The sequence below is a fragment of the Aedes albopictus genome, chromosome 1 (genome assembly GCF_035046485.1).
Source record: "Aedes albopictus strain Foshan chromosome 1, AalbF5, whole genome shotgun sequence".
NCBI classification, from domain to species: Eukaryota; Metazoa; Arthropoda; class Insecta; order Diptera; family Culicidae; genus Aedes; species Aedes albopictus.
In genome coordinates, this window is record NC_085136.1 from 25,773,252 (window position 1) to 25,792,811 (window position 19,560).

Sequence of the window (19,560 nt, forward strand, 5' to 3'; positions counted from 1 at the left end):
TTAATTTTAATTTAATTTTAATTTAATTTTAATTTAATTTTAATTTAATTTTAATTTAATTTTAATTTAATTTTAATTTAATTTTAATTTAATTTTAATTTAATTTTAATTTAATTTTAATTTAATTTTAATTTAATTTTAATTTAATTTTAATTTAATTTTAATTTAATTTTAATTTAATTTTAATTTAATTTTAATTTAATTTTAATTTAATTTTAATTTAATTTTAATTTAATTTTAATTTAATTTTAATTTAATTTTAATTTAATTTTAATTTAATTTTAATTTAATTTTAATTTAATTTTAATTTAATTTTAATTTAATTTTAATTTAATTTTAATTTAATTTTAATTTAATTTTAATTTAATTTTAATTTAATTTTAATTTAATTTTAATTTAATTTTAATTTAATTTTAATTTAATTTTAATTTAATTTTAATTTAATTTTAATTTAATTTTAATTTAATTTTAATTTAATTTTAATTTAATTTTAATTTAATTTTAATTTAATTTTAATTTAATTTTAATTTAATTTTAATTTAATTTTAATTTAATTTTAATTTAATTTTAATTTAATTTTAATTTAATTTTAATTTAATTTTAATTTAATTTTAATTTAATTTTAATTTAATTTTAATTTAATTTTAATTTAATTTTAATTTAATTTTAATTTAATTTTAATTTAATTTTAATTTAATTTTAATTTAATTTTAATTTAATTTTAATTTAATTTTAATTTAATTTTATTATAAATTCAATTTAATTTAATTTTTATTTAATTCAAATTCAAATTCAAGTTTAAATTCAAGTCAAAATTAAAATAAAAGTTAAAATTAAAATTGAAATTGAACAGGCTCAGAGTTTTTTTTATTGAATTTGTTTCGTCCAGCTTTCATTCGAGGCAAGAGTACGGTTGTAGTAGTGAACGTCGACAAAAGTTCACTACTACAATCATACTTCTTGCTCGGATGACAGCTGGAATGAAAACAAGCAGCATAAAATTTATGCCTAACATTTGTCTAACAGCCCATAGTAAAACATGTCTAACGTTAGTCTAATGTTAGACTAACAAACATGTTTCGAATTTGCAACATGTCTAACAAAAGTGTGTCATATCTGTCTAATTTTAGACTAACATTAGCCAAAAGTGAGACAAAAAGTTAGCCTAACATGCTGGCCAGTTAGTCTCACATTAGGCTAATGTTAGGCTAACCCTCCGTACTGGGACACGACGCCCGCGCGCGCGCATGCCTTTTTGACAGCGTTTCCGTCATCGCATCGTCAATCAAACGTCAAAAGCTGAAAATTTTCTTCATGTTCGCGAGTGTGTTGGCTGGCTGATGGATTGTGCTGTGTCGTGCAAACGCGAATGGTGAAAAACTCATTCGCACACGCGTGATATTTCAGTGCTGCTGCAGTGGAAAATCGATTTTTTTCCGTTCCCAAATTCGTCGGTGGGTGATTCCCGTGTGATTAGTCATTGTTGCTTCTGCTCCGGTGCGTCGATTGGTCGTGCGAGTGCAGTCTTTCAAGCGGTGGTGTAATCACCCGTGTGTGTGAATCAATCAGTTAGCGAAGCGCTAGTGCGAGGCCCCAATCGGTAGGCGGACGGTTTTGATTGGAAGAGGAAGGAGAAGGAGACCGTAGTAGCAGAGCAGCGCAGCGTAGCGAGAGGCGAGGCGAGAAGCGCACCATGCAAGGTGTTCTATTGCACAATATTGCTGCCTGTGATAAAAAGTACTATTCGTCATTGTTGCTGGTGAAAAGCGGTGCCAAGTGCGGTTGTTTGTATAAAACTGGTGCCCCGTGTCAAGGTACTTTCATTAGCGCTGAGGAAACCCACGGGAACTGTCAAACGAGAAGATCCTGATCATCGTCCTAATAGCGTATAGTGGGCGAGTTACGTGAAACAGCTGAAAGAGCGAAAACCGCTGTTATTAGAAGAAGTGCAAGAAGCCAATTTTTATATTTAGAGCCAACAACTAGTGAAATAAACAGTGCGAGTGTAGAAGAAAACGAGCAAGAAAGAGAGAGGGAGGAATAGGAGCTTGATTTTGAAATCAGTGTCGCCCAGAGAGCAGTTTGGATTTATTGTTCGTGGCAACAGCAGGTACCGAAGCAGCCGTCAAAATAGGGTCCGATAGCTATCGCGGCGGGAGGAAGTCCGGGGCCAACAGCAGCAAGATGCCTCGCAATCGAAGGAAAAATATGGGTGAGTTTTTGACCAAAATTTCATAAAGTTGTAGGCACCTATGTTCGAGATTGGTGGATGATGAATAAGCATTCAGTTCAAGGCAATTCAAGTCGAGCAAGGTCGTGGCGCGTGTGGAATGTCTGTACAATTCATGAAAGCGCGTGTGTATGTCCATGGCTGTTGGTGTAGTGTAGCAGGGCTAGTAGCAAGTTTTTCTGGTGAATTATATTCTTCATCAATGCCTAACTAAAATGATCGCTTTCCCTTTGTCGATTCTCTTTTGGTGGAAGTAGTGAGTTTTCCGAAGATAGTTACAATTAGACTATAAGTTTCTGTTTTTTTAAACCCTTAATTTTTTGGTGGAATTCTGAAGGAAACTTTTAGATATCTATCTTTTTGAGAAGAGAAAATTTTGAGAGAAATCAGGCCAAACATTTCAATAGGTCCTATCTGCATTTGAGAGGCTCTCTTTGTTCACTTTCTCTTTCAATTATTGCAATTTAATGGTACACTTTTCAACTATTTTTGCAGTACAAATCAAAAGACGATTGTTTTGACCATCGTTCAATGCAAGGAGACAATCATAATACAAATAAACAGCTGAGATATTAACGAAAGAGAGGGAAACCAAAGAGAGCCTCTCTTCTGCAGATTGGACCTTTAGACATGTTTGGCCTGAAATGCTTGTGTAGCAAATAGAAAGCTTCCTAAGAGATATATGGCGTTCTCCATTGCAAATTAAGTTAGTTTAACACATGATAAACGCGACATTGCAATAGTTTTATGTGCTAAAAAACGCATAAAGTTTAAAGAGAGCATATAGCTCCTTATCACAGCACATATAGTCCTTTCACCGCCACACAAGAAATACATATGCCAATGTTGGCCGAACAACAGCTGTACAAACAGGGTACTTGGGTGTACTTGGTCTTTAGACCCCAAGTATTCCTAGATCCAGAGGTTCCGATAATCCTGGATATTCCGATGAATACTACTAAATTCTGGAAACGAAAACCTGTGATCCCTGTGAGCATTTAGCTATTTCAAGCGATTCCGGAAAATTCAAAGATTTGGTCAGAAAATCCAAGATTCTTCCTTGAGTTTCTTCTGGGATTTCCCTTTTTATTTCTATCGTAATTCCTTCTTTGAATTGTTTTGCGGTTGCTCACAGAATTCGTCCTGCAGTTTCTTCCAGAGTCTTCCGTTATTTTTTCCTAGAGGTTTGCCGTAGAATTATGTCTATGGATTTTTTCAGCAGTTCTTCCTAAGATACCATTCAGAGTTTATTTTTCGGATTTGCTCTCAGAGTACCTTTCGAGATTTTTCTGATGTTCTTTCCGGGAGTTTTAAGAGTAGTTCTTGATTTCTACTAGTGTACCTGCCAACAAGAATTCCTAGAGAAATTAATCCTAGTAGGAGTAATTACTGATACTGGAAGAGAAATTCCTAAAGGAATCCTTGAAGAATATTTTGGAAGAATCGCAGGAGGTATTTTCATAAGAATCCTAAGATAACTCTCTGGAGGAATCCTTTGAGAAATCACTGGAAGGATGTGGGCTTTTGAGGAATCCTATCACACATTTTTGGATGAATCCCAAAATTAGACCCTCTGGAAAATCCTGCAGGATTTGCTAGCTGGAGATATACATTTAAAAAATTCTCCTGGGACCCTTTTGGGAGTTCACTTGAAGTTCCCTCTCTTTATGAATTCCTCCAGGGATTTTTCCAAGAATTCCCGCAATTATTCCTTTAGTGATTCCACCAAGGATACTTGCAGATATACACACTTAATTTTTTTTCGCTGAATCTCGGCAATTTTTCCTGCTTTTTATCTAGATTGGCACCACCGAACGCTCAGCAAATTTGTTTTTCAACGAGATCTCTCAGCAATCGTGTTATTTGTTTGCTAAGGTTCAGGAAACAAATTTACCGAGATTCAGCTTACAAGCGTTTTTTTTACCGAGATTCAGTATAAATATTTGCTGAGCCACGGTGGTTCTGGCGTTTGCCGAGATTATATTAGTGAGTTGCTCTTCAAAATCCTCAAGAATTCCCTACTGTGGTTTTCAAGAATTCCTCCAGGAATTCCTTTTGAGATTCCCCAGAAATTTATGCAAGAATTATTTTGCCATTGCCACTAGAAGCTCTTGCTGTTCAATTGCTCTTAGGAGTTCTCCAAGAACTCCCGAAAGATTCGCAGCAGGAAGTGCTGAAGGATCCCAGCAAGACTTCTTGGAGGATTTCCACAACGAATACCTGGGGAAATTCCAGTAGCATTCTAGCAGTAATTTCAACACAAAATCTTTAAGGGATTTCCAGGAAGAATGCAAAGATAAATTCCTAAAGAATCATTGGAGGAATTTTGAAGATATCACTGAAAAATAATCTCTAGGTACATTTTTGAAGGAATCCTTGTGAAGTTACAGCTGAGATAGCTGGTTGAATCCGATCATGAATAATTGGAGCAAGAATTTCTAAAAGTAACTTACTACTTACTTTTAGTCCTAGACACCCACGCCCACGGTGGTGCACAGGGCCGGAAAGAAAGATCTCCATCCTGGGCGATTGTCAGCCATCGCCTTGACCTGTGGCCAGGTCAAATTTCTGTCGACTTGATTTATTTCGTTATTGAGACTGCTTCGCAATGAGCCTCTGGGTCTGTCTCTTCTGCGATGTCCTACTGGGTTCCAATCGAACGCTTGCCTTCAGATTTTGTTTCCGCTCCTGAGTAGGGTATGGCCGATTCACCTCCACTTTCGCTCCAGAATTTCTGTCGCTATCGGCTTTTGATGACATTGACGATGGAGCTCCATGTTGGAGATTCAATTTTGAGGCCACCATGCATGAATAATGTACCGCAGACATCTATTGATGAAGACCTGCAGCCGTTGAGTGTTCTCCATTGATACATACCAAGTTTCACTGACGTACACGTTCACGTACGATTTCACTTTCTAGTTGAAAATTCGGATTTTGGTGTGTCGACTGATCTGCTTGTTTTTCCATACATTTCTTAAACTCGCAAAGGCAGCTCTCATCTTCTTGATCCGTGCATCTTGATGGTTAGAAAAGTGTAAAACGCAAAGTTTAACAGAGGAACGAATTTATTTATAACTAGCTTGATGGAGAGCTTGAACAGGAATGAAAAAAGCTAACAGCGTTGTTTATTGAAGAAAACTTAAGTTGCTAAGGAAATTTTGGTTTCCAAGGAGGTCATCAGCACACTGCGTTACCGATTTACTCCAACAGTGCAGCAATGTCGATCTTGATGCCACCATCGGCTGCCATTTGACTACCAAGATATCGGAAGCTTTCAACATTCTCCACAGATTGCCCAGCTATCGTAAAGTTGCAAGGGCTGATCGTCATAGGCGAAACTACCGGGGGTTCCGGGGTTGCCAGGCACCCCCTAGGATTTTGATACATTGCTGTCAGATATGGAGCGATGAATGATGAATGAATGAACTAACGAATATTTGTTTGTAGTGCACCCCCTGGCAAAAAACCGTAGTTTCGCCCATGCTGATCGTATTTACATCTAACGATTTGTTCTTGATGACGTAGATGGTAAAACCTACCGCCAAGGAGCGATTGGCAAGATCATCGAGCTTGCTCTGCATATCAGAGCGCCGTTGAGCTAGAGAGCAACGTCATCAGCCAATTTGAAATCATTTAGGTGCTCCATGGTAATGGGCTGCCACAGCAACCCAAGATTTGGTTCACGATCAATCGCACTTACTAGGATCAACGAGATTACGATGATGAACAGTTGCGGTGATAGTATATATCCCTGCCCAGTCTTGTTAGAGATCACAGTCATTTGAACCTTTTCGTCGATATTCGGCCTCCTTTGGCTCCGACATTCGCCACACAAGCAATCAAACTACTGTACGAAACAAAAATGTCAAACGAATGCACTTTACCACGATAGCGTCTTTGGGAGACGGTTCTGCTTTTGTTATTCCTGTCTTCTTCCATAATGCTGTGTTGGCCAAATGTGTGTCGTATTCAATGCAACATGCAAGAATAATCTATTACTAGCATTCATAATCGGAATTGGCTGTAAATCTATGCGAAAAGCTAGAATTAGACAAATGTCATCGTGTCAGACGATATTGATTTGACGCTTTCTTATGTTAACCCTTATGTGGCCGACAGGGTACCCGGGTACCCAGCGCCCATTTGAAAAGCACGGTGTAGAAAAAAGCAACAAAATTGTCGGACACATAACGGTTAATTGAACTTCGTTTTACCGCTCGTGTTGTATCTAAGAGGTAACGGTAGCGCACGAATGTAACAAAGCAAGCTGACACCCGACTGCGGCAACGAAATGAAGGTAGTGAAAAGTGTCGAATGTTTGCAAGACTGTCCCTGCCTTACTCCAGTGACGACCCGGCTAGGGTTGGACAAGATATCGTTGTTCAGTACTCTGCCCTGTACTGTGCTTGAATGAAGCCCATGATTATATCAAGGACACTCTTGGGCTGAGGACTCCCAACATATTTTCGGGGTTGAGACGGTCGAAAGCTTCTTCGTTATCAATGAACGCCAGGTAGAGAGACTCTTGGAATTCATTGATTTGCTCCACGATGATACGAAGCGTGGCAACGTGGTCCACACAGTTGCGTCAATCTTTTGTCCCTTCTACATGAGCGTTTCACTTCCTTCTCGAGAGCCGAATAGTGCTGACGGGCTACTGCTTTGGTTCTTCGTGTTTATGCTCGCACTATCGCGGCTTTGGCGTTCCTTCGCTACTCTATCTTCCTCCAGGTATCATTTGTGATCGGGTTCTCCGGGGGCTTAATTCACCCAAATTATTCTCGCCGGTGGCGATGAAGACTTTCTTGATGGCGCTTCATTGATCTTCTACGCTTTCACCTTCCGGAATATCCGCAGCACGGTTCTCTAGCTCCTTGACGAAGGACCTTTTCACCGCAGCGTCTTCCAGTCGGCGTGTGTTGAACCGACGCCTGATTGTCTCCTGTTAATGATGGTCGGACGCAATATCGGCGCTACGTTTATTCTGCACATCAAGAAGGCTCCGTCTCTATTTTCGGCTGATGCAGATGTGGTCGATTTAATTTTCCGTGACGCCATCACGGGAAACCCATGCCACTTTCACCGGTTGATGAGGGAAGAGCGTTCTCCCAATCACCATGTCATTGTTGCCACAAAACTCTGCAAACAGCTCTCCGTTCTCGCTCATTTCGTCCCATGACATGCTCATCATAATCCGAGTTGCCGAACCCAACCTTCACGTTGAAGTCGCCCTTGATATCACCTTTCTAAATCTTGTCCACGACAGCATTCCTACCTTGATACCTTGATACCTTGTTGGCTACAAAGTAACTTTACTCCAATGCCGAGCGTATAGTAGAGCACCATCTTCGTCGGTCTTGGGCGATGTTCCTCCAGTTTCCCCGAACGTGTAGGGATCGTAGATCTTCTTCAACCGCGTGCAGCCAGCGAGTTCGTGGCCGCCCACGAAGTCGCCTACCTCTACCGGGTTCTCTGCTGAATATTGTTTTCGCTATTCTTTCTTCCGACATTCGCACTACGTGTCCAGTCCACTGAAGTCTGCCGTATTTTATACGTTTGACAATATTCGCATCTTCGTACACTTGGTACAACTCGTGATTCATGCGTCTGCGCCACACTCCATTTTCTTGTTTCCCACCGAGAATTGTCCGCAGCACTTTGCGCTCAAAAACTCCAAAAGCTTTTCGGTCTACCTCCTTTAACGTCCACGCTTCGTGACCGTAGAGGGCAACCGGATGAATCAGCGTCTTAGACAGAGCAAATTTTGTTTGCGTTTGCAAGTTACGGGACCTAAGCTGACTACGCAATCTGTAAAAGGCCCTATTCGCAGCTGCAATACGCCTTTTCACTTCACGGGAAACGTCATTGTCACATGTCACAAGTGTTCCAAGATAAACAAATTCTTCAACAACTTCAAACACTTCCCCATCAATCACTACCTCAGCACTCGACAGCATTCAGTTGGCTGTAAAAGTTCTCTTTGTCTTGCATTTCGGCAGCATCGGTTGGCGCGTAACATTGGATCATGGTAAGGTTTCGAACTCGTGTTCTGAATCTGGCTACAATTATTCTCTCATAGAAGAGTGCAGTTGACACTAGAGTGGGGCCATTCTCAATCAGAATTGTTCAATTCTGATTGGAAATCGTTCAATTCTAATTGGAAATCGTTCACTTCTGATTGAAATTATCGTACCGCGATGAATTCAGTTCACCGGTGCATTCGTCTAATAGGACTTCGTTCAATCCTAGGATCTCAAGCTCCATACGCCATGCCTCATTGGCTAGTTGTGCTAGTTTACCCTGCTGGACTAGAGTTAATACATTCCAAGTTCCAATTCTTGTCCGTTGCTTCGCTAAAAGTCGTTGCCGTTGAATCAGTTTGTAATCTTTCATTTTCGGTTTCTGTAACGGTTTTTGAGTTTTCGGGAACAGTAGGTTGTTGATCTAAGGTCCCTTATCCACCGTGGTGGGGCTGCCACCTTAGGTATAGCTTCCGGTGGAGAAGCATTTCATACTCAACCGCAGAATGCGAGAGCAGACGCTGTTTGAGCTGCACCTCCTTGGTAAACAGACGCTCGGGACGTACCTATTCAATCTAGTTGAAGTCAGAAGGACAACAGTGCCCAGGCTGCACTACCAACTAAGCACACAACTCTTAGCTGGCGGTCTTTGTCATCGCTTGACCCGTGGAAGCATGAGGTAGAAACTTGTGAGCAGGGATGCTATATATCAGTGAAAAGCATTGTCGGACAAAGGAAGCACAAAACAAGCAACAAAGAAGGCACAGCGATTACTGTTTATCCCAACCGGTAACAGATAATGACATGATCTCAATTTTTTTTTGATGCAGACAAAACGGAAGCTGAATTTGTTGCGTACTTTTCAACTCTTGAATAATCGATTATTACTAATCCAAAATCGAATCTGTTTGGTGGTAGATCTATCAACAACGTTGCAGTGTTTACCGAATCTAAAGTTTCGGTGTGCGATCTTTATCCTATTATGTTCAAGTTGGGACAAACTTATGTCACAATGGGTGGATTGTCATAACAAATTTTTGTTGCGCAATAGTTGAATTCGCAACTGGGTATTGCGATCGAAGAAAAAACGGTTTCTTGGACGATTTAGACAAGGAATTTCCCATGCATCTAGATAGGCTGAAAAATTCATTCTGTTCTGAAAGCATGTTATACCTGATTCAATATTAAATAAAATTCAATGATATATGAATGTCACGATTTTTTTTCCAAGTCGTCTATATCTATTTCAGGCAAAACATGTCTAAAGGTCCTATCTGCAGAAGAGAGGCTCTCTTTGGTTTCCCTCTCTTTCGTTAGTATCTCAGCTGTTTATTTGTATTATGATTGTCTCCTTGCATTGAACGATGCTCAAAACAATCGTCTTTTGATTTGTACTGCAAAAGTAGTTGAAAAGTGTACCATTACATTGCAATAATTGAAAGAGAAAGTGAACAAAGAGAGCCTCTCAAATGCAGATAGGACCTATTGAAATGTTTGGCCTGATGTATCTATAGACGTTTAATAGTTTATAGCGAAATCTGTAGGTGAGTCGAAGAATTCACCAAGGTTTTGAAGAAATACGTGACAGACCTCTTTCCTTTAAGCAGAGAACCGCTACCAGCCCTGTTGTAGTCGTCACTAAAAATTATGTACTTTCTGATGCGTGTCCTTGGCGCGGTGTTCCCCACTTTATAGAGTGGTGCCAAAGTGAAATATTTCCAATTCTAGATTTTTGAACTACATGTCCCCTCCTGGATTCTTGGATGCCATCCAAAGGCGCTCCAATCAAACGAAAGATCTTTCCAATTCGATGACTAATAAAATCTAGAATGTGCAAACAACACATTAGTGCTAGTCATCATTCGCATGGTGTATAGATATAGTTAGATAGGTACCTAATTGCAACTCAATCGCTGTTTACTGCTATTTCCCCCGTCCCGTCGTGGTGGAACAAAGACCTAGGTTCGGGACACTTCTGCGCACTGCCTCACATATTGGTGTGCAAATCAGATAATGTCGTTGTTTCCTCATCACGAGTTGTACTCGTGACGCGCCTGGGAGGACGTGGCCGATCCCGCTGAAAAGGATCCGCGCCAAATGGAATCAATCACACAAACGAAGGAAGATTAAGATCTTTCTTCCTCGGATCGCGAACTCTGATGTGAACAAGAGCCAAAATGCTTATTTTTTCGCAAACAGCTGGCAACGTGTTGTGTTTCGTTCGCGTGTCAGGTGCGCTCGGAGCTTGTGTTAGTAGTGGCGGCTTTATTAATGTCTGACGATGACGACGACTACGGTGTGGATGAATGAAAACCTGCAGATACGTTAGCAAGGGAGGAGCGTGCTGGGTGGCGGACGAACAAAGTGATTCAGCATTGTGTGTGAGGTTTTGTTGGCAATATGTATACTAAATCAGTAGTTATCTATCTATCTATATGCATACACATATGATAGTTTTACTCGTGCCTGGCACAGGCACTTCAAAATAAAGCTTGCGCGTACACAAATAACATCGTGAAAGATGTAACAACACACGGCTTGTCTTATTGATAAAACGATTCAGGTGTTAAGATGCCTGGAATATGTTGCTGAAGCAACATGATGCTATTTTCAATTTTTTTAGCGTTTGAACATAAAGCTATCTGACTTTCATCATCCTTCTGTCTCAAGCAGCAGCCAAGGTTGGGAACACTCACTTGCAGTTTTCTCAGCTCAGAAGCGTGCTATCAAAAATTGATGTATGGACGACTTTTGTCTAAAAGTTTGTCGAATAGAGTAGGGGTCGCACACGCATGCCGAAGTCGTGAGGGAGCTGCGAAGGCAACTCTCCACGAGGTGAATGTAAATTACACTCACCTCGTGGAGAGTCGCTTTCACAGCTCTGTCACGACTTTGGGATTCGTGTGCGACCCCTACTCTATTCAGCAATGCTTTAGACAAAACCACAAGGCAAAAGTCGTCCATGCATCGTTTTTTGATTGCACGCTTCTAAGCTGAGAAAACTGCAAGTGAGTGTACTGCCCACATTCGCACAACAGTCCCATGTGAATAGGAAACCCAGCAAACATGGGACTGTTATGCGAATAGGGGCAGTGTAACTCTTTGCAAGTGAGTGTTCCCATCCCTGGCAGCAGCACAAAATATTAATTCTTTGTTCAATGTTTTCAAAGGAAAACGTTTCTCTATGCAAATAAACCAAATTGGTTTAACCAATTCTCCTTGGGAGTCAAAAAGAGAAAGGAGATCAAATGCCAGATAGGGTCTGGGACAATTTGACTTACTTGATCCGCCATACTTACTTGATACACTATACTTGGGCTACAATTATTGCAAGTTTTATTTTTGTGTTAAATGTGCTATTTTAACTTGTAAATATTCCCTTACTCTGGCAGAATAGAGGCTCGCAATCCTATTTCGATTGCCAACATTCAGGCCATTTCCGGCCGTGATAAAGTACTAGAGATGTAAACCTTTCCCTGGCCAGCCTTCAAGTTATAGAACTCTAGTTATAAAACCCAAATTGGGTGCCCCCTTTGGATTAGTAATAGGAGGCAATCAGTGAAGTACTAGATTGAAAGTAGTGAGCTGGATTTTTGTATGGTGAGATGTTCAATTCTCCATTTCTGCAATGAAATGGTGCAAACAGCGTGGGTATTATGATTTCTTGACTAATTTGATGCTGTTTGAGCAAAAGTTTGGGTAACTGTGTTGTTGAAGTTGCATGAAATGAATAATACAACAACAAAGTTACCCAAACTTTTGCTCAAACAGCATCAAATTAGCCAAGAAATCATATAAGCCACGCTGTTTGCACCATTTCATTGCAGAAATGGAGAATTGAACATCTCACCATACAAAAATCCAGCTCACTACTTTCAATCTAGTACTTCACTGATTGCCTCCTATTCCTAGACAAAACAGAGCTATGAAAGTAACTAATGCTGCGAACCAAAGGCAACCTGCCGGAGAAAATACGATTACAGGATTGACTGATGGACCAATAAAATTTATGAAACCTCGTCATTCTGTCATCGGAAATTGTTATCCACTAGGGTAACAGGGCAAAATATATGTTCTGTGTTGTATTTGTCCAAGTGTGATTACGCATTTGTAGTGTTCCACTCCAATATGTTATATTTGCATGTGCATTTGTAGTGCTCCATTATGTTTTTCGGGAAAATTTTCTCGACTACCTGGGCATGATGTATCATTGTACTTGCCACACAATATACAGATTCATGCAATGGCAGGCAAAGAAAGTCCTTCAATTAATAACTGTGGAAGTGTTCTAAGAACATTAAGTTGAAGAGAGGCAGACCAAGTTCCAATGCGAAAGTCCAGCCATAAAGAAGAAGAAGAAGAAGGTTCTCATCAACTACAAAAAGTCAACGCCTTCCTGGTTCTTTGCTGAATATGATTATAGCTTGTCGTTCAAGCTAAAGTTTTCCACAGCCTACTGCAGCTTGCGGTGTTTTATTCGTCTTACTACCCTGGTAGAGGAAAAGAGCTAAATAATAGCATATTTCGATATGGACATCAAAAAGTGATATTGGTTTGATTGATATTTGAGATAAAAGATCTAAAAATAATATCACAAATTTACTCCTGGAACATCATCATCATATCATATTTAGATTTTGTAAGATCTAACCAATAGCAGCGAGCTATTCGTTTGATCTTGAAATATCAAATTTTGATATTGTTCAGATGTTCCAGGAACATTTTCTAGATATTATTTTCAGATCTTTTATCTCTTATATCATTATCAAACCAATATCACGTTTTGATCGTCAGTATTTCACCTCTACCAGGGTATGTTCATCTCTTCATATTCAATACCACCAGTGTAACACCGAATATTGTACGCCATGTTCGCAGAACTTTACGTTCTCCAAAGGCTCTCCGGTCAACTGTTCTCAACTTCCACGATACATGGCCGTATATAGCGAACGGATGAATCAAGAGTCTTGCAGAACGCGAGTTTTGTCTATTTGTGCACGTTCGCAGCCTATGGAATTTCAGCTGGTTTTGTAGACCGAAACGGGTCCGTTTCGTAGCCGCAATCCGTCTTCTGCCCTCGCCTTACTTGCATTTGAAAACATGCTTCGACGTTGCCTATTAGCGCATTTGCCCAAAAGTACACGCGGCGAATCCCTGGGAAAAGGAACAGCCGCGTTTTTGCTCCCCTTTTACTCCATTCTTATGGGAGATAACATTGCGGCGTTTCCTCAAGTGCGGCTGTTCCTTGCCTCAGGCATTTGCCGCGTAGAATTTCGTGCAAATGCGCATTTGGAACATTACAAAGACCGCGCGGTGTATCATATTCAGCAAACCAGTCAATATAAGAGTGCCTACACACCAGTCAAACAGTTTATGACAAACATTGCGTTGATCGGAGCAACTTGTTCGTTGGCCACACGATGGAATCGACTTATTTCTTGAACGGAACATCCTTCATCGCCTCTTCTTCTTCGGGAGTACTGGGGCTCATAGTTTAGTCTAGCTTCAAAGTTGCATCCGCAGGATTCAATGTAGTTTAGTTATGCAGTTTTGCTGATCGATGACAAGCTTGCCTTTCTCGCGACTCCTTGTTAGCTTCAGTCCCAAACAAAACCTTGTGCCGCCGAAATATTTAATTTTGAATCTATTATTCAGGAAAAGATTTACCTTAATCTTCATTCCAGCATCGTTTGTGAAAATCAAAAAATCATTTGCATATACGGCAATACACGTCATTCGCCCTCATTCAATGATGAAATACAGGCACGAAACTTGATTTGATCTTGTCAGGATGAATTCTTGTAATGCCTCATTCATCTGGTTCGATATTCCAAACCCTGCTCGATTGTTTAAGCCCGTACAACGCAAGCTTTGGCTTACACATTGTAAGCCTTCAGATTGCTCCATGTAAATATACTCAACCTTCAACTTGCCTTGCAAACATATTGTTATTGCTTCCATTTACTCGATGTCCAAATTGAACTACACTGCTACAGCCCACAGGTAACGCATTATTGAATACCGAACAATTGGTGAGTAGACTTCGGTGTCATCAATTCCGAGTCGCTGCGAACATCCCTTCAATATCAGTCTCATCTAAGAGCATTGATTTCATTCTTCATTGCTTCCTCGCACAGCCTATGGTCATCTCGCTATAATGCCTCGGTAACTGTTTTCGGGTCATCTATCTAACCGTTGAGGAAAAGCTGGGACAGCATTTTGACTATAACAAACAAAATCGGTATACTTGCCTAGAATTCAGCGCTCCCGACCACTACGCCTCAACCCTTTGCTTTTGTTCAGCTGGGCGAGAGTTCGATTCATACGTTTCGCTGTTCCATGTTGTTCCGGCTTATATGGACACGATGTCTGGTGCTCAACTCCATTACGCTTCATACTGCTTTTCATTTACTAATGCTGTACCATTGTACCATTCGGATTCTCAGTTTCCGTCCAGATTGACGCTCCGCAATAGTTTTTCAGTCCTCGTACGCTTCGTACACCTATCCTTTGAATGTCAAGAAATACACGAACACTTTTCGACTTGCATCATCCGTAAAAGTTGGGAAATAACGGCTTCCTCCTATTGACGGTCCACATTCAAATCAGGTCCACAAACGTCCGCATGAACCAAATCCAGCAAACCACTTTGCTCTTGGTAAACTTAAACAAATCGAGTTCCTTGCTTGTTCGCCTTTGACACATGATACGCATTTCTGGCTAGCTTCTTTTTTGAGTTCGAGTCGTTTCACAATTGTTGTCAATGTGAACATACCTTGTTAATTCCAATGACCAAGCCTCTTGTGCCAAATTCCAGCTTCAACCGTCAGGAAGGTTTTGAGGATCTTCTTGTGGTTCAATCGATTCAGTCCGTCTACAACGAAGCCAGACGCGATCACATGTCATCTTTTATCCTCGACTTCACACTTTTCTGCATTGAACACCATCGTCAGACTTTTCAGGCAAATTTCATTTACCGATGAAAGGATTGGCCACGAAATCAGGAACTTGCAAAACGTCTTGAATTTCGACTGAACCTTCATCGAGCTCGAGTTCTATCGAAACACCCTCTTCGCCCTCCATGGTCAGCATGGTACACATAGCACTTCTCTTCAACTTAGCAGCACACTGCTTCTGGGGACAATTCGCAACAAAATGTCCGAACTTTTTGCACGTAAAGCACGCTCCTGTTTTCTTATACGCCTTGGTTCTGCTTCGTGGACAATGCTCCTTTAGTTGACTTCTTCAGCGACCATCCTGCAATATCTTCGCCTTCACAAAGTTCGATTCCCGATGCTTGAAGCCCCATGATCATTGAGTTGTAGTATTCTGGGAGTCCTTTCTTCAGCAACAACGCCAACCACTCATTAACTTATCCGGTCTCGCTCAAGCTGTTCGCTGTGTTGACTAGATCGTCCACGTAAGCTTCAACACAGGCGCATTCATCAAGCTTCACGGATGTTGATCTCTATCCAGCAGGCCAAATCGTAGCATTCAGCTGAGTCTCATTGAGGCGACGTGATACATCGTAGAGGAAATGAATGTCGCCGATGTTTGCGGCTTTCTTGCCTTCGTCGGCTACGGAGTCCGGCCACTTAATTGTGTCCCGACTACATGAGCGTTTCACTTCCTTCTCCAGAGCCAAATAGCGTTGACGCTAGCTCTATCTCGACATTGGCGTTCCTTCACACCTCGTCTGTTCTGTGATCCACTGCTTTCTCTGGGTGCGTAGTTCACCTAAATTATTCTCGCCGGCGATGAAGGCGTTCTTGATTGCGCTCGTTTCTTCAGTTATTCGACAAAGGAACTTTTTACCCCAGCGAATTCCAGTCGATGTGTGTTGAATCGGCGCCCGAGTTTTCTCCTCCTGTCGATGGATCCTGGCAATGCGCAGCCGGATCTGGCCAAAAGATATAAGAGCCGGACGCAATGTTCGCGCTACGTTTGCTTCGCACATCAAGAAGACTCCATCGTCATTTTTGGCTGACGCAGTAATCAATCGTGTTCTTCTTGACTAATCTGCCACAAAGACGAGGCCTAACTCCATTGGGTTTTAATACACTTTTTTCCATACTAAAGTCCAATTTTTCTCCCACTTTCAGCCAATGGCAACTCCCATCACAACAACGATTCGGACGACGATACATCCAACGACAACGCCAGCGTGTACTCGACTCAATCGGAAACGTTGAACGATGCCTACAACAACAACACCGACGGTGACTCGACCCAAGCCGAGGCTGGCAGCGGTTTCGAGAAGCACGAGGAGAAACTGCTGCAGGCGATCGAGAACGCCACCGACAAGTCGCTCCAGACCCGGATCAACGCATTCCAAGTGATCAACGAAACGCTGGTGCATCACTACATCCCGGACTTCATCGACGACCGCAAGATGACACTGATGGACGCCATCGAGAAGTCCGTCAAGAAGGGCAAGGGAGCAGAGCAGGCCTGGGCCGCGCGGATCATCCCGCTGTTGGTGATCCAGCTCGAGGGAGCCCAGGAAATCAACGGAATGATGAACGTGCTGAAACCGGTCCTGTTGGCGACGGCTCAGGATGGAGCTGCTTCGTACGATGCCCGTGCCAAGTGTTGCATGGCCCTTGGGTTACTAAACTTCCTCGGAACAGATGACATCGGAGATCTACTGCCGCTGATGAAGAACTTCGAGGGCATCTTCTCCGGAAGCTACCTCAAGGGAGATAACACTCCTAGCACTGCCAACGCGGATGCAGCTGCCCTACACAGTGCAGCTCTCAGCGCATGGGCCCTGCTGCTGACGTTGATCCCCTCTGGAGATCTGGTATCGCTCGTCAACAGCAACAATCAGATGATTCCATCGATCAGTAAGCTGGTGGGAATGCTGCAAAGCCCTCATCTGGATGTCCGGATGATCGCCGGAGAAACCATTGCCCTAATTCTGGAGAGTGGCCGCTCGCACGACGACACCTTCCTCGATGACGAACTGCCGGATCTGATCGAAGCCACGCAGAAGCTGGCCACCGATGCGCACAAGTACCGCGCCAAACGGGACCGCAAAGTTCAACGGGCGACGTTCCGTGACGTGCACCGCTATCTGGAGGAGGACATCTCGCCGGAAATCTCCATCAAGTTCGGCAAGGAAACCCTCCTGCTGGACACCTGGTCGCTGCATCATCAGTACATCTGCCTGCGGAATGCGCTCGGATTCGGAATGAACGTACACCTGGCGGAGAACGAGTTCCTGCGGGACGTGCTGGAGTTAGGCGCCAAAATGGACGAACTGGAGCGCAGTCTGAAGGTGGCCAAGGCCGAGAAGAAGTTCATCAATGCTGCCGCGTTCAAGGCACGGACCATCACCCGGGGCAAGAACCGCGATAAACGATCGGCTGTTGTCAACTAGGGGGGGATCTGGGGGTGAATGTTGCTGTATATAGAATCGTGTGATTTATATTTTTTATGATTATAGGATTTTTTGTTTTAGGCATTTGATATGGAGTTTTTTTTTCGGTAGCAGAACTACCTATAAATGTTTAATTCTAAGAATTTATCATCGGTACCTTACCTACAAATTTGAATTTTCCTGTTGATGATCTTAGTAAAACGATTACCGAGAATCAAACAACTGTGAACGCGTCATTTTTTTAATTTTCCAATCGTTAAAACTTTATCGAATTTCGTTAAATCAAAACTTACACTGAGATCGTACACTCCGTCTGGTGTGATCGATTCCACAAGTTAAGTACGCATCGTTTCGTTGAATTTGCTTGATTTATCCTCCCTGCGTAGGAACGAGCAGCAAAGGAAAATCAAATGGCAATTATTTTATTAACTCAATCGCAAGAAATATTAATCGCCGAATTTCCTAATTAAAGTAGCTGTGGTTAGAATTGTCGAACTTTCCTTAATTATGATAGCTCCCCGATCGTAAAATGACTACTCAATATTGCAAAAAAAAAGAAAACGGTAAGTTAATATAGTGAAAAACAAATTGCATGTAGTAAAAATCGTTTATGTGTATGTATACCAATAAAGTCACAACTAGATTCGTTCTGCAAAAGAAACTAGAAGTGATCCTGAAAGGGCAAACAAAACGTGTTGTGAATGTGAAAGAAAAGCTCCATATGAATAAGCAATGTGTTATCAATCCTAATTACCTGTTTACCGTACCTACCATGTTCGATTCGAATGTGTGAATTCTATCAAGTTAGTCTGTCACGGAGCTCGCCATAAAAAAGGTTCTCTCGGTATGTGGTGGAACAAAACGTCGGATGTTTTCAGTTACAAACTCTGCACAGACCGCAACCGAGAGCTTCTGTTCGGTACCAAGCACTCCGCCAAGCGTGACGTACTTCGAACACTGATGGCTATTTACGATCCCTTATGACTCATCCCTTATGACCGCCGATAAGGACACCAGCAGAGAAATTCAGAGGCGCATTGTGGCAGCAAATCGTACTTACTGTGGACTCCGCAGAACTTTACGATCGAATAAAGTTCGCCGTAACACGAAGTTAACTATCTACAAAACGCTGACTAGATCGGTCGTCCTCTATTTCATTTTAATTTTTCATTTTGCAGCATTTGGTGGGGCAATGAGAGCGCAAGTCAGTCCAAAGGAGGGTAATGGCTGAATAGTCTTTGCTGACCACATAAACGCCATGGGATAGGAAAAGGGTATTTTGGTGAGGGATTAGGGTGTTGGTACAGACTTGACAATGTCAATGCTATTCAGATGCAAAATAATTTTAAGGCTCAATAGTGAATCGCATACCTTCTAAAACCAAAAAAAAAAACAAAATCCACAAATGCCAAGCAAGTCATAGAAAGAAAAAACGCCCGATATAACAAACGGAAACTTCCACCCTCTCCTAATCACCAGTCACCCGGAAAAAATGTTTCTTCAGTTCTGGAAAATATATTATCCCCAATTAAGCCCTTAATCGAATTGTCCGCGTGGTCTTGTAGTACCCCTGCTAGGTAAGAACCAGTCATTGCCATACATATTAAATGCTAGACATGACCCCATGGCCGAAATCTGCAGGGATAAGGATGGGAGCCTCCTGACGGACAAACGTGAGCTGATCGAAAGGTGTAAGCAGCACTTCGACGAGCACCTGAATGGCGAAGAGAATGTAGGCACGGAGGACCAAGGCAGCGGAGGAAATGACTATGTTGGTGCAGCAGAGGACCGAGAACGAACCAACTCCCACGCTGAGGGAAGTTAAGGATGCCATCCACCAGCTCAAAAACATCAAAGCGGCTGGTAAGGACGGTATCGCAGCAGAACTCATCAAGATGGGCCCGGAAAAGTTGGCCACCTGTCTG

The 19,560-nt window shown here is 41.8% G+C and overlaps 1 protein-coding gene across 1 annotated transcript; it reads left to right on the forward strand.

The window, feature by feature from the left end:
- Window positions 1-1,281: 1,281 nt before the first annotated feature.
- Window positions 1,282-18,326, forward strand: LOC109415202 (interferon-related developmental regulator 2). The gene is made up of 2 exons (XM_019689087.3): window positions 1,282-2,212; window positions 16,356-18,326. The coding sequence occupies exons 1-2, from the start codon at window positions 2,185-2,187 to the stop codon at window positions 17,633-17,635; spliced, it is 1,308 nt and encodes a 435-aa protein (XP_019544632.1). The 5' UTR covers window positions 1,282-2,184; the 3' UTR covers window positions 17,636-18,326.
- The last annotated feature ends 1,234 nt before the right edge of the window (window positions 18,327-19,560 follow it).

Coding starts and splice junctions, on each gene's coding strand:
- LOC109415202 (XM_019689087.3), top strand. CDS start 2,185: ATGCCTCGCAATCGAAGGAAAAATATGG. Junction 2,213..16,355: donor CAATCGAAGGAAAAATATGG/GTGAGTTTTTGA, acceptor TCCCACTTTCAG/CCAATGGCAACTCCCATCAC.